Consider the following 21,884-nt stretch of genomic DNA (forward strand, 5'->3'; position numbering starts at 1 on the left):
AAATTATATAGGATTGATCATGGTGACAAAGGCTGGCAACCATGGAATGTGTTATAGCCCTTACACATTTCCGCTTTGGTCTGTGGGGCGTTTAGTGAAGGTACTTCCTGCTATATCTGCCGTTTCTGACGTTAAGAATTAGCTCGTATATGTTCTGCGGCAGTCTGCTTTGTAGAGACCTTCCCTATCCGCCAGCAAAAAAATGAGAGGTGTCTAAATTGCGCCGCCTCAATACAAAGGAAGTGTGCCGAAGATTCGCTCCCATATCTTGCAAACGCCGTGAGATGGTGCAGTATTGCCGCGCGCAGGGTCACAGACTTGTAGAAAGTTCTCGTTTATTCTTGCTGCGGACATAACTATCGTTTGTCCCTGCTTTTGTTGTTCTAGAAAGTGCTTGTTCATTCTCGCCCCGAGCGCGCTACGCTCGAACCTTCTCCGCCGAATCTTCGAGATAGTGACTCACTCTAGATAAGAGGCCGCCCGCGACCTTGTCGAGTCAGTTTCGCCCCAGCGCTCGACTCTGCTGTCTCGCCGACCTCGACGCTCGCGACGCTTTGTTATTATTTTCTATTCTCTTTTTGTTTTGGCACAAGTTCGCCACATTAAACGTTTAGTTCTTCCTGTTTATTTATTGTTATTCTGGTCACCACCCGTGACATTTTGGTGGAGGTGCGGGGTACCGCATGCCTGTGCAGCGTTCCCCTCCAAGATCCCGCAGTGCAAGTCCGGTACCAAGCCCAGTGAGAAGACCACTCCCCGCGGAACCCGAAACTCGGACCAGCCGGCGCATCAAGGGAGAGGATCCTGAATACGGTTTGCTACTGGACAAGCCCAAGCCGAAGAAGACGACGATGGCCGACCAGGCGCAGGCCCCGGCTGCTCCTGCCGTCGTATACCTGCCGGTCGCACCCAAAACTCCGACGCCGTTCCATGGAGACGCACACGAGGACATCGAGGACTGGCTGCAACACTATGAACGGGCGGCCCGCCATAACGGGTGGTCAGCCGAGCACTGCTTGCAGAACTTTTACTTTTCGATGGAAGGAACTGCGAGGCACTGGTTGGAAAACCACGAGGCTTCTTTGACGTCGTGGGAGGTGTGCAAGCAAGAATTGAAGAAGACGTTTGCCTGCCAACACCGACGTGAGAGGGCCGAAGATCTCCTGCGAACAAGGACCCAAGACCTACATGAGAGCGTCACCAGCTTCGTTGAGGATGTTCTCCGCCTGAGCGCCCGCGCCGATCCTCAGGCTACCGAGGAGAAGAAGCTGCACCACTTGATGAGAGGTGTGAAAAGTGAGATATTCGGCGGCCTCATTCGCAATCCCCCGACAAGCGTCGACGGGTTTGTCATGGAGGCGACGAATATGGAACGGGCCCTACAAGCACGCGCCAGACACTACCAGCCACACCCCGGCGTAACCACTCTGGCGACATCCGGATCCGACCTTGGCACCACCCTCCCCGGCATCCGTGAAATTATCCGTGAAGTCGTCCAGGAGGAACTCAAGAAGCTCCTGCCCGCTGCAGTACGCCCGGCCTCACTCTCCATCGCCGAGGTTGTGCGGGAAGAAGTCCAGAGAACCTTCCAGAAAGAGGCTCCCGTCGTCGTGGCAGCCCCCGAGGAGCCCACATTGACTTACGCCGCAGTGGCTCGACGGCCACCGCCTCCTCCTCGTCACACCTATGTCGCGCCGCCCCGACGTCAGTCTCCTGCGCCGCAGCACGACCGACACCACGACGACCAGGTCCAGTACGCCTGCCCGGAGCCTCGCGCACCCCGCAAGACCGACGTGTGGCGAACGCCCGACCGACGCCCTCTGTGCTTCCATTCCGAGGAAGCGGACCACACCTACCGCCGATGCCCATACCGACGACTCGGGCTTCGCGGGTTCCACCCGAACGACCCGCGACCCCGTTATGGTGAACGCCCTCGGGAGATCGACGAGTACCTGCGACGACCTCAGTCCCCCGAGCCTACGTGCCGCCGAGAGCTCCGGTCGCCGTCGCCACGACGTCCAGCTTCGCCGATGCACCGACCCCGACGTGAAAGCCTGTCGCCCCTCGCTCCTCGCCGGGGAAACTAGGCGCGGCAACCCCTGGAGGTCGAGTTGCCGAAGACGACCGACGCCAAGATCCTCCACGAACGTCGGAGGGCCCCCACTCGAACGCTACCAGAGATCGAAACCACGCCCCTGCAACGGTGTCCAATAACCTAAACGTCGTCATCGACGGCCACGACGCATCTGCGCTCGTGGACACTGGAGCAGACTACTCAGTCTTGAGTGGGAGGCTCTCCCGCCGCCTTCGGAAAGTCACGACGCCGTGGGATGGACCTCAGATACGAACCGCCGGAGGGCACCTCATCACACCGGTCGGGAGATGCAATGCTCGCGTCGAGTGAGTGAGTGAGTGAGTGATTTATTTGCACTTAAATTGGTGCGCACACGGCGGCGTGCCAGGCAAGGCAGATAGGCAAGGCAAGGCAGATAGGCAGATAGGCAGATAGGCAAGGAGATCCACGGTGAGACGTGCCCTGTCAAGTTCGTCGTTCTGCCAGACTGTTCGAGGGACGTTATCCTCGGAATGGACTTTCTCTGCGAGTATGGCGCCGTCATCGACCTCGGAGAAAACCGGCTGACGCTTCGAAAACCTGCTCCACCACAGGAGGACTCCAAAGTGACGTCATCCGCGGTACGAGTCCTCGCAAACCACGTGAACCTACCGCCGCAGTCAAGTGTTTTCGTACCCGTCGGGGTCGATGAGACTTTCTGCGGCGACGTTTTGCTCGAAGGAAGCCAGCCTCCAGTTGCTTCTAGGAAGAGGGATCGGCATCGCAAGAGGCGTCACGGAGCTCCAAGACGGACGCACTGTCGCACTCGTAACGAACTTCCGACAGGACGCCCAGCACCTTACGAGAGGCACCGCCGTGGGCCACGCCGAGGAACTCCCGGACGCAGCCGCAATCGCCGGAATATCAGAAGACCTCTCTTCGTGGCCACCTAAGACAACGCCGCCTTCGCAGTTTGACATCGACCCAACCCTGCCTACCCCACAACGACGACAACTCAGTGACCTTCTCGCCGAGTTCAATGAGTGCTTCTCCACGTCGTCAAAGGTGTGCCAAACGACCGTTGCGAAACATCGAATTGTCACTGAAGACAACGCGCTTCCTGTGCATCGGTCGCCGTACCGTGTTTCCGTGAAAGAGAGAGAAGTCATCCAGAAGCAGGTCCAAGAAATGCTCGATGACGACATTGTCCAGCCCTCAAGCAGCCCGTGGGCTTCACCGGTAGTCCTGGTGAAAAAGAAAGACGGGACTCTTCGGTTCTGCGAGGACTATCGCCGACTAAACGCCGTAACGAAAAAGGACGTCTACCCGCTGCCACGCATCGACGACACTCTGGACCGGCTGCGCCATGCCCGATACTTTTCGTCGATGGACCTGAAGAGTGGGTACTGGCAGATCGAGGTCGACGAACGGGATCGTGAGAAGACTGCCTTCGTCACGCCGGACGGTCTGTACGAATTTAAAGTGATGCCGTTCGGACTGTGCACAGCACCGGCGACGTTCCAGCGCGTAATGGACACCGTTCTTTCCGGCTTGAAATGGCAAAGCTGCCTCGTCTATCTCGACGACGCCGTGGTATTCGCAAGCGACTTCGACGAGCACCTGAGACGTTTGGAAGCCGTGCTACAGGCTATCCAGAATGCTGGACTGACACTAAAGCCGTCAAAATGTCGGTTCGCTTACGGCGAGCTCAAATTCCTGGGCCATGTCGTGAGTGCTCAGGGTGTAAGCCCTGATCCTTCCAAGACATCTGCTGTTGCAGAATTTCCCAAGCCATCAGACAAGAAAGCCGTAAGAAAATTTCTTGGACTGTGCGCTTACTACAGGCGTTTTGTTCGCGATTTTGCCAAGATTTCTGCACCACTCACGCACCTGACCAAGGACGACGTGAACTTCGAGTGGGGGGAGGAGCAAGAACAAGCGTTCAACGAACTGAGGGAAAGACTCCAGTCGCCCCCTATCCTCGGACACTTCGATCCATCAGCGGAAACGGAAGTTCACACGGACGCCAGCAACGCCGGACTCGGCGCGGTACTCGTCCAAAGACAAGACGGAGCAGAGAGGGTGATCGCTTACGCAAGCCGGGCACTGTCCAAGGCAGAGAAAAATTACTCGACGACCGACAAGGAATGTCTCGCTGTCATCTGGGCGTTAACCAAGTTCCGCCCGTACCTGTACGGGATCCCGTTTCGCATTGTCACGGACCACCACGCTCTCTGTTGGCTCGCCAACCTCAAGGACCCGTCAGGACGCCTCGCTCGCTGGAGTCTGCGACTGGAAGAATTCGACGTGGCCATTGTGCAAAGTCTGACCGCAAGCATAACGACGCCGACTGTTTGTCTAGGGCCCCAGTCGAATCTCCTCCCGAAAGCACTGACGACGACGACGACGCCCGTTTTCTCGGTGCAGTGACAGATGCCGACATGGGAGCACTTCAACGAGTCGACCCGGAACTTCGCGCCGAGATCGAACACCTCGAAGGCCAAGGAAGTTCAGTTCCGCGAGTCTTGGCCCGAGACTTGTCAAGCTTCGTTCTGCGGCGAGGTGTGCTCTTCAAGAAGAACTTCGGAACGAGCAACCCTGCTTGGCTGCTGGTTGTTCCGGCCAGCCTGCGAGAAGAAATCTTTCAAGCATGCCACGACGACCCGACGGCTGGACACCTTGGCTACAGCCGGACGCTCGCCCGGATTCGTGACAAGTAGTACTGGCCGAGACTCCCGAAAACAGTCCATCTGTACACAAGGTCGTGCCATGAGTGCCAACGACGTAAGAGGCCTCCGACGAAGCCAGCAGGACTCCTGCAGCCGATACCTGCCCCGACTAGGCCTTTCCAGCAAGTCGGAATGGATTTGCTTGGGCCGTTCCCAACATCGACGCAAGGAAATCGGTGGATTATCGTCGCGACCGATTATCTTACACGATACGCCGAGACGAAAGCCCAGCCATCGGGAACAGCCGTGGAAGTCGCCAAATTTTTCGTCGAGTCCATTCTTCTTCGACATGGCGCACCTCAAGTACTGATTACAGATCACGGGTCATCCTTCATGGCCCAGCTGACGCAAGAAGTCCTTCGTCTCAGCCACACCAGCCATCGTCGCACCACGGCGTGCCACCCGCAGACCAACGGGCTGACGGAGAGACTCAACAAAACCATCGCCGACATGATTTCCATGTACGTCGACGTAGAGCACAAGACATGGGACGAGGTGCTGCCGTACGTCACGTTTGCGTACAACACAGCGGTTCAAGAAAACACGGGAATGACACCGTTCCAACTGGTACACGGCCGGACGGTTACCACGACGCTCGATGCCATACTGCCTCACGTGCCAACCGGTGATGTCAACGACGACGCTCAACTGATCTCCAAGCGCGCGGAGGAAGCTCGTCAACTGGCAAGAGTCAAGATTCAAGACCTACAGCGAGTCGACGCACGCCGGTATAACCTTCGTCGCCGGGACGTCCACTTTCAACCCGGAGACCGGGTATGGGTTTGGACACCAATACGGCGCCGCGGTCTCAGCGAGAAACTTCTGAAACGCTACTTCGGACCCTACAGGATCATCCGACGCCTCGGCGATCTTAACTACGAAGTCCTTCCCGACGGAACGCGCCCATCTGCAAGACGTCAGCCGCGACCCGAGGTGGTGCGCGTCGTCCGGCTGAAGCCGTATTACGAACGATAGAACTTTCCACTCTCGTCGACGGGTGAACTGTGAACGGTGAACTGCGGCTCGCGATTCTGCTGCCTTTTTGTTTTGGATTTGTTTTTGTTTGTTGTTTTTTCGTTTTGTGCTGCATCGGGACGATGCACTTATTTAAAAGGGGGGGATAATGCCGCGCACAGGGTCACAGACTTGTAGAAAGTTCTCGTTTATTCTTGCTGCGGACATAACTATCGTTTATCCCTGCTTTTGTTGTTCTAGAAAGGGCTTGTTCATTCTCGCCCCGAGCGCGCTACGCTCGAACCTTCTCCCCCAAATCTTCGAGATAGTGGCTCACTCTAGATAAGAGGCCGCCCGCGACCTTGTCGAGTCGGTTTCGCCCCAGCGCTCGACTCTGCTGTCTCGCCGACCTCGACGCTCGCGACGCTTTGTTATTATTTTCTATTCTCTTTTTGTTTTGACACAAGTTCGCCACATTAAACGTTTAGTTCTTCCTGTTTATTTATTGTTATTCTGGTCACCACCCGTGACAGTATCACAGAAGTGGGAGTAACCGTCCTTATTTTCCCACGTTTTCAAGATCGCGCGACCGCGCCCGCGCGAAGGTGCTGGACTTAACGTGCAGAAGTAAACGTTGTCCTTAGATAATCTAGTCGGTAAAGATCCTGTCTCATGATACCAAAGTGATATATTTAAATCCTGTCATACACATTTTATTCGAGCCTTTCATATGGTTTGTTACGAACGTAATGCTTTTCGATCTCGATTTTTCTTGACAATAAAACGTTGCAGACTTTAACGAAAATCGGCTTATGAATCATGGCAGTAGTGTGTTGACGAAAACGGCAAGGGCGTCAATTCATTATTACAGCACTGTAACTGCGAGATTCGTGGTAACTATGCATTGTGTCTCTGACTTTCCGAAAGAAGTCACAGGAGGCTTATATATCGATATAAACACCCTTCCTCCAAAGCAGTAAAACATAGTCATATGATGCAGTCTAAATGGGCAGGAGCATAGTCCTCTATTACAAAACTTAAATCATTGCCACAGCAGTTAACCTACTTTTAAATCATTGTTTCCTGTTCGCTATAAACGTGCCTTGAAACAATTCCTAATATTGGCAAGCAAGCACGAGAGATAGAGAAACCGATTCGTTCTTTATAGAATTACACTTAAATGTTCTATCAAAGATCGTGTTTATGGGCTAAACTTCATCGAAAAGTGCAACGCTCGAGATTCACGAATGAGTGGTACACAAACTAAGGCAGCATAAGGAATGCATATCCCGTTAGTAGGCTATGTTTAAAAATCCAATGCATACAGAAGGCTACTTAGTCATAATAATTCAAATACGATTATAACTAGAAACGCAGTCAAAACCAGAGAAATTCACCAATAAATTCAGCAGGAATAGAGCCCCAGACTATGAGATCCACTGTTCAACATCTTTGCTCGAAGCCACAAGTAGCGTTAGTCCAAGAGCGCAAGAAACTAAAAGTAGGACTTTATGTCGACAGTTTACTGAGGCATTGCTTGACACTTCGTAGATTGTTCGTCCAGCATAGGTTGCCCATATATAGGCAAACTATGCTAGACGTGCAAACTATGTGTAACTCGGCTTCAGTAGGGGCCTATGTGCCACTACTAGAGCCGAGTTATACTTAGTTAGCAAGTCTACAGTCCACAGTCGGCGCTGAGTCCTACTTAGTTGAGGTTGAGGTTGAAGGAACGTCTATTGACAAAAATTGCAAAGATTCAAACTTCAAGAGTGCGTCTCCTTACGATAAGGAGGACCCTGGCTTGGCATCTTCATTCTTGCGTGCTGATGTGATGCGAAGATGAAGTGTGTGGGGTCCTCATATGGGGATCCTCCTAGGCCCCCTTCAGCAACGTAGGCCAAGTGGAACTTGAGGATGTTTGTCCTGGGTTGGTGTCGCCGGGCGGGTGTGTCCCTTCTTTGAGGCTTTCTGGTTTTTGATATCTCGAAGCACGGCTCAGGCCTCTTCTCTCTGTGCTTTTAGAGCCCGGCACTCCCAGAAAAGAACGTTGCAGTCTGAGCACCGATTCTTCGTCCTACATCACTGGCAGCATGGGTCTGGTGGCACGGCGTACGGGTTGACACTTTTGGGTTGTTCTAATTCCAATGTGTACTCAAACCTCAATGTTATCGCTCCGCCGGTGCGTATCCGGCGGAGTTGCACTGTTTGCCTCCTGCTGAATATCTTATCGAAAATTGGGTTTTCGTCCCCGGTTACTTCTTTTGCGGCTAACAGCAGTGCGTTTTTGCGTTCTTTGGCAGCCCTATGGTTCTTTTCTGCGGAGTCTTAAGAGTTGTCCGTTTTCTGTAGTATGTCGTGGGCGCCGACAGCCTTCGCAGCGGGGACAGTGATGTGACGATTGTCATCTCCTGCTGTGCGGCTTCGTGTACCTTTGAGTTTCCAGGGATGTCTTTGTGTCGCGGTGCCCATCATAGGTTGACTATAGCTCTGTTTTCGTTGTAGAGCCTCATCGCCATGTCTTATATGGAGCTCACGATCGGGCTTCCGATGGGCTTGTGTTTCTTCAGATCCTCGATCGCAGCCTGCGAGTTCGTGTACACGACGAGGTTTTAATTTTTACTTTCTAATCCGCTGAAGCTTAGTAACAAGGGTATCCGCTAATTCCCCCGAAAAACGATTGGGGTATTCACCGCCTAGGTCTACCTCTTCGTCCCTCTTTGTTCGGCGCCTCAGTCCAACGATGTACCGACTAACATATCTATAGATCGTAATAATAGAAATGCAGCTTGAGGAGTACCGATATTGTTTCCTCGTTCCTGGCCCTCCTTGGTGTCATGTTTGTAGCCTGCCTCGATTTAGTACTTCCGTCCTCTGAGAAAGGTCTTGATGAAGTTAAGTTTTCTCCCCGTCCGGCTGTGCTCCTCTATCTTGCGGACGGATGTTTCGTGCGGTATGCAGTCGAGCGCCTTCTTGATGTCGATCGACACGAGGGTCTTCAATTGCTTCTTTGTTTACTTCTTGTCAACCAGGTCTACGTGGATCCTAAGCGGGCTGTCGTGAGTGCCCAGGCTGCTTTTGAAGCCTGTCTGCGTTGGGTAAATGACATTCTTGGCGTTTGCGTTATGTTAGATTCTTGCCAACACCATTTTTTCCATGAGTTTCCCCCTGATGGCCGTGAGTGAAATGGGTCTAAACTTCTTAGGTTCGGTGGCTGATTTGCAGAGCTTGGGAATGGGTGTGACAATAGCCATCCGCTATTCGTATCGCATTTGTCCCGACTCCCAGATCTGATTGAACCATTTTAATGTTGCTCTTCACTGGCGTCCGGTGTATTTCGTAGCATGGGAACAATTCCTCTGTCTTCGCCCGGCACACTTTTTGTTTGGCACTGCTTGATCGCCACCTTCAGCTCCCGCTCGGTGAAAAGCTGGTCTTCGGGATTGAAAGTAGCGTCTATGGAGGTATTTTGTCCGTAGATGTCTTTCGTGTGTTTGTCTTTGTGTTGCGGGAAGAAGGTGTCTCGGAGATCTTGTCCAGGATATCTTCTGTCTGCTTGTTCGACAAAAGAGCAGGCACCGGGAGCGGACTCACCCACTTTTTGTTGCCAAAAATGGAGTTGAAGGTTCTCCGCACTGCCCTCCTGTTGGTGTTTTTATCGAAGCACTCGCAGTATTCCATCAGCTTTTCGAAGCCTATTTCGCTCCCTTAGGTTTTGGCTTCGTTCGTGATGCGGTTGAGCTGGTTAATTTGTCATTTTTTCTTGATTTGTCTGCATTTTGTCAACGCTTGGGGGGTGCTTTTCCCACAGCCAAAAACAGATGTTTGTTCGGCGGAGGGTAGTCTTCGGAGATCTGCCTGGGGTCCGTCGCCATTGTGGTCGCTATGGACAGCATGGTCGAGATGTTTTCGGGCCTAGGTTTTGCATTGCTCCTTAAGGTGTCCTCTGAAATTGACCCATGTGATGAAGTGGGATTGATTTTTCCGGTTGGTGGCTTCGATTCCGCCTTCTATTCGATAACTGCCGGAATGTGGTCGGTGCCCAAGCGTCGTCCAGGATACTCCACTCGAAGCTGTCTGCTACCTTTGTAGTTACCGGCGTAACGTCGATTATAGAATCTTACTGATTTCTCAATTCGATGCATCTCGCGGGCTTGTTTGTTTCATTGATCATCAGGACTTCCGCGAGTTTCATAATTTCCACGAGCTCTGACCAGCGTGTGGCTTCCCTCGCAGAGGCCCAGTCTTCAAGATGCATGTTGAGGTCTCCCCCGAAGATTATTTAGTCGTCCGGGCATTTGTTTCTTATGTAAAGGATTCACGTAAAGCCATACACCTTTGCTTGTCTGTCATACGTGGGTATAACGATTCTGATCGCAACCACCTCCTAGGTTGGAGTGCAACATTTGGTGATGTCGATCTTGATGTGGGGAAGCTTCCCTTGTACGATTATTACCACCTGGGCTTCAATGGTTCGTTGGTTTGTATACTTGTCTCCGTGCTTTATCACCGGGACGCTGTGCTGCACAAAACCGGACTAAGTTACTAGGTCCGATCTTGCCTCCTGCGGCATCAGGACGTCGAGTTCCATGGTCTTGAGTTTCTGTAGTTGCTCGTGTTTCTGCTTGTTGAGGCGGTTACCGTTCCATTGGAGGTTCTGCAACAACTTCCTGCTCTTCGGTAGTCTACTGGGCATGTTGTGCTAGGCGGGTGTTGCTCAGTAGTAGTGCTTGCTGCAGGGCGGCAAACGGCGGCGTGAGAAGCTGCATGTCCTTGCATCTGCTGTATTGAAATTTGCAACGGCTCCAGCTTTTGAATCATCGGTTACTTTTTGGCGGGAAGATCCTTAGCAAGGATTATTTCTGGCGGGAGACTCTCTCCTTGAGGTACTTGACCTTGACTGTGGGCGCTCACTGATTTCGCACTCTTTCTTAACCCTGCGTTGGTCCATTGACGCCTTGATGTGGCTTCTGATTGCGTTGCTCCTGTCTTCGCACTGCTTCTTGCCTAAAGCTCTGAGCTCATTTAGCCACTCACTCATTTCAGATTCGTCATTCGAGTGGTAGTCCTGGTGCTTCTTGATTTCGTCCGCGTATTCGTGGTTGCGGCTTGATGTCCTGGCCCTCGAACATAATTTTTCATGTTGGGCCATGCTTCTTTGTTGCTTCTCGCCGACGGGAGTCCTGCTTCTGGATCCATGGGTCGCCTCATTTGTAAACCCCTTAGTGGCGAGAACTCGTTGATTCTCATGTGATGTTCGTTCATTGCCTATTGATCGAGCGGGATCTCCTGCGCTGGCACCGGTTTCCCGCCTTTTTCACTTGCAGCATCTGATCGGTCTAAATCTTGACGGGGCAGCGCGGGTTTGTTGCCAGGTTCCCCAAGGAGTGGCAGCCGGCGCAATGCTTCCTTTCGCACATATGGCCTTCTTGTACGATGCATACGCAATCTAGACAACGAGGCTTCCTCGTGCAGGCTCTCACCTAATGGCCGAGTCTTTGGCATCTACGGCAGATCGTGGTGGTCGGTTTGTATACTGTCGCTGTGGAGATGCAGTTGTAGTAGAAAACCTTCATGGGAGTCTTTTTCCCTCGAAGGTGGCAAGAGCAAGGCCCTGCAACCAAGAGTCCTGGCGAAAAGGATCTCGCTTGTCCTGCTCTCCATTGCTGCCATTAATTCGGCCGGTTTCTCCTGGGGTTCACTTCGTGCACCACGTCCCTGCGCGTGTTGTCTGGTGGGGCTTCGTGGGCTACTGCAGTGACGGTCCTGTCCAGTGCCTTAAGTTGCTTGACCGCCACTATAGCCTGGGCATGCTCGCGGCCATGACCATCACTGAGAAGGTGTTGGTCATCTTGTTAAGTCGAAATGTTGTGGTTTCTCCATTCTCAAGATCATGCGGGTTGGTCATAAGCGTCGCGTAGAAGTTGCGCGAGACGGTGTTCGGCGGGATGCTGGAGATGTCATGCCTCTCCTAACGCGGTTTGCTCATCTTGCGACCGGGGCCGCGGCTGCGTCCAAGAGAGATTTTTATGTAACGTGACTAGCTCCATGGGTACAAGGAAGTACCTAGCGTCCCTGCCGAATGGCAGAGAAATCCGTGCCGCTTCGAGTACAAAAGTCTAATTTCGCTCGCAGAACCTGACTGCCGATGCTTTTAACTACAGTCCAATTAACCGCCCCTTTATACTTTAGGAGTGGCAGGTAAAGTTATGGCCAGGAAACGTAAATATTAGCCAAAATAAAGGAAAAATTACGCGCGATAAACGTGGTGGCAGTATATTTATATCTCCGCGCCAGCGCTGCAGACCTAAGCCTTCTGCTTCAGTCGAGAGATCAGAGCTCCAGTGCTTGTCGTCGCGGCGTGAAAGTTCCAAGTTCAAACATCGCCTGAAAAAAAAAAAATTGTATTTTTTCTTGTGGTAATTTTGTGGATTTTTTTTTATTTGACGCAACTACAGTGTGTATAAGTACAAATTAGACGCCTCCTCTTATTGAAAAGGGTCGTAGCAAGAGCATTGTATATTTGAAAACACATAACAGTGCATGTAGTTGCTGCGGGAAGAAACGTTTTTTTTTTTGGTCCCGTTTGTGTTAAAGTCATTCCGATGCTGTAATCTTGGTTTTCTTTTAATAAACATTATGAAACGATTGTATTAGCGCGTTAACTTGGCTTGACTTTTTTTTTCTTCCGGTGTGTCCATTCAACAGGTGGGACAAATAGTAAAAATCATGTAAAGCGCAGTAGTGCAAATGGATGACTTCGACGATTTATAAAAATGATCACAGTTAAAAATAAGACACACGCGCAAAATATAAAAAAATAAAACAAGTTTTTGGCGTGATTTGAACTCTGAAGTTTTACGCCGCGACGACAAGTCCCGGCGCTCCTACGTCTCCACTTTTTTTTAAATTTTTATTTAAAACTTTGTGATGCTATGTACATGTTAAAAACCACAAGTGAGGTGGCAGAGGCAGAGCACACCTCACATTCAATCTGTCCTCGGAGAGTATTGGGACCACGAACCGGTTACATCGATCCACATACAGAAGCGACTCCGGTGGGCACCATAAAAAGTCTCAGAAACTCGGCCAAGACAAACACTTTTGGAACGCCTTCCAGTCGTCATATCCTGCCCACTCTCTCGCACTGAGGACTGAAGAAACATACTGAAAGCCATAACAAAACGGCGCCAAGCAGGTTTCCCACCTACTGCCACCAGGAGGTGATCTGTCCTTGAGCGCCAGAGAGCATGGAGACCAAGGAGGGCTAGCGTCTCGAGACAGCTTCTGTTTGTGCCGTTGCCAAACTCCAAAAATTTACAGCTTTCTCATTCTGGGTAGAGCTGGACCTGAAGTGTTTGTCTTAGCTGGGCCCAGAACAATTGAGCATTTGTGCATTCAAAGGCAACATGTCTCAGGTCTTCCTCGTAGGGGCATAGCGCACAATTCGTTGACCATGGCACAAAGAAGCCCTTTTTGTCCAGCCAGGTTTTGACGGGTGAAACCTCCTTATGAAACTTAAAGAAAAAGTCCTTTGTGCCGGTCTTAACAGGGTAGAACGAAAGCCTTTTAAAAACACTGGACGATGTGTCGCGAAGGTACACGCGGTACATGGGCACGGGGGTTAGGAGCTCCAGGGCATCCCAGTACAATCTCCGATGTTTCACCTTTGCCAGGTATTCGTCCGAAAACATCGCGTGAAAGGTTTTCAATGCTCGCTCAATTTCTTTCTAGAATTGGAGCGTGCAAGCTCCCTCGGACCATTCATTAGGTACCGGCATCCACTGAGCTGTGCATTTTCCGCCATGCTTTTGAATGGCTTTCCGCAAATGCTCGTTGCGCTGACTGCGAACAAAATAAATCTCTGCACTTGGAGCTTCAATTCAACATTCACTAGACCGAGACCACCTTTCTCCCGGCACAGGAACGAATTGCTGCGCCGCATGCGCTTGAACTTAGAGTCCCATATGTACACCGCGCAGAACCGGTTCACTTTATGAACATCAATATTCTTACAAGGCATCGCTTGTGCCGCGTACCACACGGTAGGAAAAAATACCAAATTGCAGACCCTACTACGGTTAAAGAAAGACAAATATCTCCCATACCAGTCCCGTGCTTTGGCCTGCAAACTTTTCATATGGATACCTGAGTCCCCAGTCCTGAGGCACTCGGGGGCCAAACTTATGCCTAAATAGTTTGGCACTGCGCAACTCCATGAGATGCCCAGAAAGCTCTCGGGGCAAGCGTCCCTGGCTCCCAACCACCGCACCGGTCGATTTCTTTTCGTTCAGTCGAGCACCCGACACACTGCAGAAGTCCGAAACGTGCTTCAGCGCTGGTTACACCTCACTGCGTGAGGAGCACAACAGAGTTAAGTCGTCTGCGTATGCAAGTACCTTTAGCAGACTTGGCGCCCAGTTGAATCCTCTGATGGCACTGTCGTTGATGATGCGCCGGCCCAATGGTTCAAGATAGAATGAGAACAACACCGGCGACATAATGCAGCCCTGACGAACCGATGAGTGGATGGGGATAGGTTTGGTGAGGCCTCCAGCTCCCACTTCTCGACTACAGCAAAAGGCGAGTCTCAACGACGCTGGCGTAGGTATCTATAATTCACCTCTTTTATCCCGCCTGATTTTTCCTTTTGATTTGACACATATTTACCTTTCCTGTCCGTAACTTTTCCTACCACTCGTAAAGTATAAAGGGGCGGTTAATTCGACTTCAGTTTAAAGCCTCTGCGGTCAGTATCTGCGAGAGAAATTAAACTTTTGTACTCGAAGCGACACGGATTTCTCAGCCATTAGGCAGGGACGCTATGTACTTCCTGTTCCCATGGAGCTGGTCACGTGACATGAAAATCCCTCTTGGCCACAGCCGCGGCCGCGGCCGCAAGATGAGCAAACCGCCCTTGGGAACAGAAGATTATCAAGTAGCGGCCTTTGTCTAGATCGACTTGGGTGTTAATAGATGCCGTGACGCGGTAGAGTGAGCTGCCGTCGCTGCTTCGGCAGGCTTCTTCTTGCGTCTTCTGTAGTCTTGCCAGTCTCCTTCTGAGTGACCGGTGTCCTTGACCCCGTCAATGGCTTCATACTGGCCATTTTCGGAGGCGTTCATGGTCACGCCTGTCGGATTTTGAAAGGTTTCGGTGATAGCCGTGTGTTCGCAGTTCTCACTCAGTGTTCGCGACCTCTTGCTGGCCTCACTGACGTCATCATGGATAGCCGCGCTCGGGTTCTTTTTTCGTGTCGCCCTTATCGCCGGTGGGCTACCTTTATATGTCCGTGGTCCGTTTCCCTCGCTTCCACAGCATTCAACCTCGGTCGCGTCTCTGGAAATTTTTGTGCTCTCTGTATTTCCTGCGATGAATATCACCTTGAGTCGTTCAAGGTTTTTCCATGGGTAGCCATCACTTCCACTTGGCCGGCGTTATAGCTTAGTGGTACCGTGCTCATTGACAGTCTTAGGTCTCGCGGTGCCGTACTCCTACCCGGAGTTAGGCCTACAGGTTAGGCTAAGCGGATCGCATTTGGGATTTGTACAAATTCGTGACAAAATTAGATGGCCCAGTGTCCGGTATTGAAAATGTTACCTGCCTGAGGTTGTATTGTTTTTAGTGTGGCCGATCTATGGAACGATGAGTGTAGCGCAGTCCAGACAAACAGCTGCTTCCCTCAAGCCGCTCAGATGGTGATACCCAACTAGCTTCACTTCGTCACCTCCTATCTTATGGTGCAGCATACGTGCATATTTTTTTCTATACTTAGTGCAGCATACCTAATTCGCAGGCTACAGGTGCTAGCGGTTTGTACTTAGCCCAGAATACTTTGTCCACAGGAGAATGTCGGCGGCGATTCACAATTTTAGTCCAGACTACTTAGTCGATACGCGACCCTCCGTGGAAAGTCACGTTTTATCCAATATATCTAGTCCGTGGACTACCGTTGGCAGCGATTTATACTTCGTCCAGGGTACATAATCCGCGAGCAACCGTTGGAGGCGCGTTATGTGCTTACTCCGGCATGCTTTGTCCGCAGGTGACCGTCAGCTGCGGGTTATACTTGGTGGAGCATAATTTTATTTAAATCTCATCGCAGCCGACGCTACAATCCGACGGAGGCCATGAAGCAGTGCAAAAGGTGCCTAAACATGGCGCTCGTTTTGTTTTTACTTTGCAATCACGGGTTAAATGAATCACTCCAAGAAATATCACGAGCACTGCGCGTCTATTCTGCGGGATTGGTTTTGTCGGTTATATAAAAAGTACACAGATGATCAGCGCAGTGACGATGCACGTTTACCCCTCCTTGATTGACTCCATCTCATGTTGCGTTGGGTGCGGTCGAAGTTAAAGTGAAACAGAGTATACTCCAAGCCAGTGTTTAGAAACAAGCCCGCTTTGCGGACACCAGATGTGGGCACTGCGCGAGCGCAGAAACCAAATTTGGGAGGAGTGAAGCGTTTGCGCATGCGCACTACCGACAGCAGCACCCAGAGCCGTTTATACTGGGAGAGTTGGGCTTTCTTAAGGAGAATGAGACAGCCTGGCAACCACAGCAGCGTCGTCTGACAACCGGCAGATGTCTACTTCCGTCCGCCATTTCGGGGCTCTGATTCAAAGGAACTCCTTGCGATTTTTTGGGAATAAGGAAGACAAAGAAGTAACGCCATTTTTTGTTATCGCTAGATCTGCTGGGTCTAGCGGGCAACAAGCTCCGCCCCATTGACCAAACTCTCTCAGTATAAACGGCTCTGGCAGCACCACCACACCGGCGCCGCAGTGGCGCGACGTGAGTGAGTTGAGCTGGTCTATAGACTGTAGGCGCCTCTCGGCGCCGAGTGATACTTAATCTAGCACACTTAGTCATCAGGCGACGGCCGGCGCGGGCAGCTAATTAAAGACGAAGCATTGCTCCTCACGTGGGCTCACGATATCGCGTGATGATATTGTTCCAACTGATGGTGCAGCGGTCCTTTGACACCGGGACTTCAAAGAAAAGGCAATTGACAGAGTAAAGGGTGCGATAAACCTCCTCCTTTCGCAATTCCTTCAGTTACAAGGGTATCCTTATCGAAGATCACTATGATTTCAGAACCGTACACGCACCCTGCCAAGAAAAAAAACCCATGGAAAACTCTTACTTAAAACATGCTCGTGACAGACTCTAGTTCCGAATAAACTTAAGCTGGTCTTATTGATTCGGATGAACCAGGAGATCGCGAGAGTGATGTGTGTGCATCGCGTGGGAAACCGCCCAAAGCTCCAGCAACCAAGCACAGCAAATCACAACGCACGCAAAATGCAGGCTTGTCAGATTCTGTGCTTTCTGGGCTTATCAGAATGACCAAGAAAAGTTTAATGGTTGTTGAGCGTCCGAAAACATACGAGTGAACTTAAAAACGTTACATTCGGCAGATATATTTGTCGTGCAGATATGCCGGGTCTCACCTCGCGTGTTGCTTTTAAATCACGAGAATTGCAAAGCTATTTCATATTTCTGCTGAACTTATTCTATCTGACCGACTTACAGCAACCAGATTTTCTTCAACTTTATTCCACAAAGATCGTAGGAACATTTATGACCGGGCCTGATAATTGGTCAATGTTTCAAAAGTAATGTTGGATATTAATAAAATGCTTTTGGCACTGCATTAACCATACCTGATCACAACAAATGTGATCGGTTATACTTTACTAATTTTTGTTGTATTATGCATGCGTTTACCACCGACAGGGGAGAATGTAGTGTTCCAGGACGAAATTGAAAGCTTTAAATTAGAAGCTGCCACTCTCAAGAAACAGGGAGTGAACATCATCGTAGCCATTACGCACTGCGGCTATCCAAGAGACCTGGAAATTATTAAACATGTGTTAGATGTGGACGTGATTATTGGAGGACACACAAATACATTTCTTTATACCGGTAAGCTTCACCAGTTTTTTGTATACTGAAAAAATACTCTAAAATACTCTATTTGAAATTCAGGTAGCAATCATCCACCGGAAAATGTTCCCGAAGGCAACTATCCCACAGTTGTGAAGAGAATGGACGGCACTCTAGGGCTCGTAGTTCAAGCTTACTGCTACGGAAAGTTCTTAGGATTTTTACAGGCAACATTTGACAAGAATGGTAGTGTCATTGCTGGTACAGGAAACCCAATTCTTCTCAACGCATCAGTTGCGGAAGGTACGTCATGAACAATTTAGGAAGTCTTAAATATTTTCACGACTGTAGACTCAAAACAGAAGCTGAAATTACGTGATAGAAATTTAGCGATGTTGCTGGGACGACGAAATAAAAAAAGTAAAATATCCAATTTTACTGTCATTTTTTTAATGGCGTGAACTGTCTATACTGATGATCGCGCACTCAATCCATTCCCCGAAAATGACAGAAATTCGGAATTCCGGATGAATATATTTATAACCGTCCTTCTGGATTCTAGGTCGCTGCGAAGTGCAAGCTTTCTTACTTTGCCCTTATAGTTGTAAAAACCTAAGAATGTACCTAGAGATAGGGTTTTATACACTCTAGAGGCTGGTTTACAAAGACCTATTTTCTTGGGTTACGTTTCATTAGAAAAGCATAAGCACAAATTGCGAGGACATTTATGCATCATATTAACCGTGGCTACCAGTTCAATGGGATAGCCTGGCACGCAACATTCGAGAAACGAATGTTTTTGATTGCTTATACGTAACCTCAGAAAACGTGAGTAAACGGTCTTGCAGATGTCGGTATAGTGCACCTGTGTTGGAGCTGCACGCTGTTGGGGGCCACACAACAAACCATTCCAAGCGCCATTAATAAAATACCGGAGTAGACACAACAGTCTCTAACAGGAGTCCTTTCCGGCAATACATAACACTTCTTGGCACGAGGTTCGTCAACGAAAAACATCGGGCGACTGAAGGATTGCCACCCATGGCAAGCTTGAAGAGTTTGCCATCAGTAGCTTGGGACATCCTGTCCAGAGCAACTCAGTTCCTACTTCTAAGCTAACGGACAAGCTAAACATTCACGTGAGAGGGCGTTACAGCTGACACTTTGCGGAGCAAAGACTAGTGATGTCGTAGGAGCGTTGGCGGCACTGAGAGCTTCAAGAGAGGACATTCGACGAACTCGTGACGACACCGAAGAAACACTTCGATCTGCGACTATTGGAGGGGAAGTCTTGAGCAGTACAAAATTACAGCGAAGAAAACAGCTGGCGGAGAAGTCGACATCAAACTACGTCGCAGCTTTGAAAAAGCTGGCCGGAGGCTTCAATTTTGGACTTCTGGCAGCACTGCCGGTAGCAGCTACGGCTAGTCTCAGCACTCCCGGTTCCGCTCTGGAGGCACGAGAACTTATAGAGGATCGAGAATTGAACTCAACGCTGCTATCTATGCAGGTAATCTTAAGCGATTGATGTTCTTTGCGGCCCGCGAGACGAACACGTACAGCAATGGCGGTTCAGGGAAGTCAACGTAACTCTTGGGAAGGCGCAAGTCACGGAACTTCGAACGTAGACAGCCGATCAGCACCAAAAGTATTCGAAAGGAGAGAAGTCAGGTGCATACAATATTGGGAAAAGAAAGACATGCATTTAGACTGAGAGGGAATTCGGAGTGAAGAACACTTGAATCAAGATGTTATAGATGCCTGAAAAAGTTACTGCTACCTACTGCAGCTTATGCAACTCCAGATACAAAATCCGCACCAAAACGTAAATCATAAAAAAAAAAAACGATTTTATCAGAAAACAGGAAAGAAGCAAGATCCGAGTACTTCATAAAATATCAATAACGAACTGTGACCATCTGATTTCGATGACGGGCTCCTTAAAACTTCATATCTATACGATATCAATCGATCTATACTGCAAACATTAAGAAGTATACCCGCGTTCATAATCACAGCCAATATTGTTAATCAAGCGTTTGAGTTTAAATATACTTGGGAGCAGCCTGTATTCTCCCGATCGAAGATGTCTTTCGTCATCTACGAATACATAAACGGATAAAACACAGAGGACGGCGACGGAAACAAAAGTTCCTGCTAAGTTAAAGCTGTTTCCGTCCTCGTCCTCTATCTCAGTTTAAAACAGCTCGACAAGACAAGGACATAGAAAAGAATAAACAGACGACAGCGCTGACGACATGTTTTATCCTTACATGTACACGTATCAATTCACCAACACGGTCGTTTTCAATTCTTACTTTCGCCAGATACGTCCAAAAGATTTTCCGAGGCTAAACCCGGACGATGTGATGTTATGTACCTGGCCAGGTGGAGGAGTTTAAGTGGTCGGTAAGGGAAATGTACATGTACGATGCTAGTCCAAGCACTGCGTGCTACCCTTGCTTACCTGGTGACAAAAGAAAGACGATGCAGCCTATTAAAAAGAAATTGGTTAAAAGCACTTCGTATCTAGGCGAGTGGAAGGCATCACGCCGTCACCAATGAAAACGTAACAGAGGTACTAAATACTCAAAATACCGGACACCATGATTAACTAGTGCTACTGGAGCTGAAAAAAGGCGGTTCGCCACAATTTCTCAGAAAGCGGCCAGTGATGTTTGTGTCGCGGAAGCAGAGGACCCTAGAACTTTAAATGCCTAACAATATACTGTAACCTACGCATCACTTAAAGTGGGTTGTTTTCCGGCGTAATTCGTCGCGAGATAATTATCTTGCGACAAACTTTGAATTCTACTTTTCATACCTTGGTTTGCATTTCCTTCGTCGGACGACAGTATCCACAAACAAACAAATAAAAAAGTAATCTGTCTGTATAAGCGATTACCTTATCTTGATTCAAAGACATATTGATGTGTGCTTCAGGCTCTCTACTAGTGTGAGTCAATGATACCATTTTCAACAGTGCGTACCTTCTGGTAGCTGCTGCGTCAATTATCCGAGTCCGCAATTGTTTTGGTACTTACTCCGAGCATCTATGGGACAGGAGGATTACGCCAGAGTTCAGGGGTAACTTGGCTCCGCCTGTATTGTAAACAAGTGCGGCCTCGGCGTTTGGCTTGGACGTTGTTTCCATCAAAAGCTCCATGCCGGCAAAATGGCGACCGCTAATGTTGCCTGACGAAGTTTTTAAAGGGGTCTATAATTACGGTGTTTATACATACAATACATATCAATTTTTGTTGCAGATAAGAAAATGGTTGATGTCATTGAACCTTACAAAAAGAACGTCAGTGAGGTGATGAAGAAACCCGTCGGTTACTCCAAGGTGGTGCTGGAACAAGCTAATGAAGTATGCCGTCTCCGGGAGTGCAACCTTGGAAACCTCATAGCCGACGCGTACTTCGCCTTCTACGCGGATATGAACACGTCTTCTTCAGAGTATTGGTCCAACGTAAACGCCGCTTTACTCAACGGGGGCTCCATCAGAGCTCCACTTCCCCAAGGCGGTAAGTTGGAGCCTCAGTACCATACATTAGCAGCGACGATAATTACTCAATTGATAAAAAAAGTCGGATTTTATAAAGATAAATCTCTACACACTACGAATGGACAGTTTATCACACCAGTATGAGCGTGCGAATTAGATGATAACGTTGAGTGCTGCTCACCAATTAGAATACATTCACCTATAAACCGTCGAGATTTTATTAATTATTTATTGGGATGTGGAGGCTACTCAACGAGGCATGTAGTTGGGCTAAGTAATGGTACATACTGTTTGGTGGGAGTAGTGCCAAAAATACGTAGGACCAGGACTAAGAAACATACAAACCAGGCGCTGTCTGTGTGTTTCTTCCTCCCGGTCCTACGCCTTTTTTCTTGCGCTGTTACCACCAAACAGGAGGCTACTCAAATTGATAAATAATTCAAAATTATATAGTAACACCCTTCAGTTCTTGAAGAGGGGTCAAAAGGTGATTTTAATATTTCTTTTAAACAGTGTTCATCGTCTCTGCATAGACCTAGCAATGGACACAATATTTTTATACATAGCGATAAAGCTTACTATTTTGTCCAAAATAAATTTACGAAACCGAAACTGACGTTCCACTTTCTCGCCATACACCTTATCCTACTAGTTGAGCAGTCCTGTGTTAATCCACAATGTACAGTCGTAGGGATAGCTGGGACACATGGCGACGAAGTCGTTGGCTCAATGGACCTTTTCCACATACC

The 21,884-nt window shown here is 49.5% G+C and overlaps 1 protein-coding gene across 1 annotated transcript in view; it reads left to right on the forward strand.

The window, feature by feature from the left end:
• Positions 1-21,884, forward strand: part of LOC120846793 (5'-nucleotidase-like) — a 62,409-nt gene that overhangs the window by 19,962 nt on the left and 20,563 nt on the right. Inside the window, exons 4-6 of the mRNA XM_040218670.1 lie at positions 17,478-17,666; positions 17,730-17,930; positions 20,894-21,154. Of these exons, the coding sequence (XP_040074604.1) occupies positions 17,478-17,666; positions 17,730-17,930; positions 20,894-21,154 (651 nt within the window). The remainder of the gene's footprint in view (positions 1-17,477; positions 17,667-17,729; positions 17,931-20,893; positions 21,155-21,884) is intronic.

Source organism: Ixodes scapularis, unplaced genomic scaffold (genome assembly GCF_016920785.2).
Source record: "Ixodes scapularis isolate PalLabHiFi unplaced genomic scaffold, ASM1692078v2 PGA_scaffold11__112_contigs__length_91849675, whole genome shotgun sequence".
NCBI classification, from domain to species: domain Eukaryota; kingdom Metazoa; phylum Arthropoda; class Arachnida; order Ixodida; family Ixodidae; genus Ixodes; species Ixodes scapularis.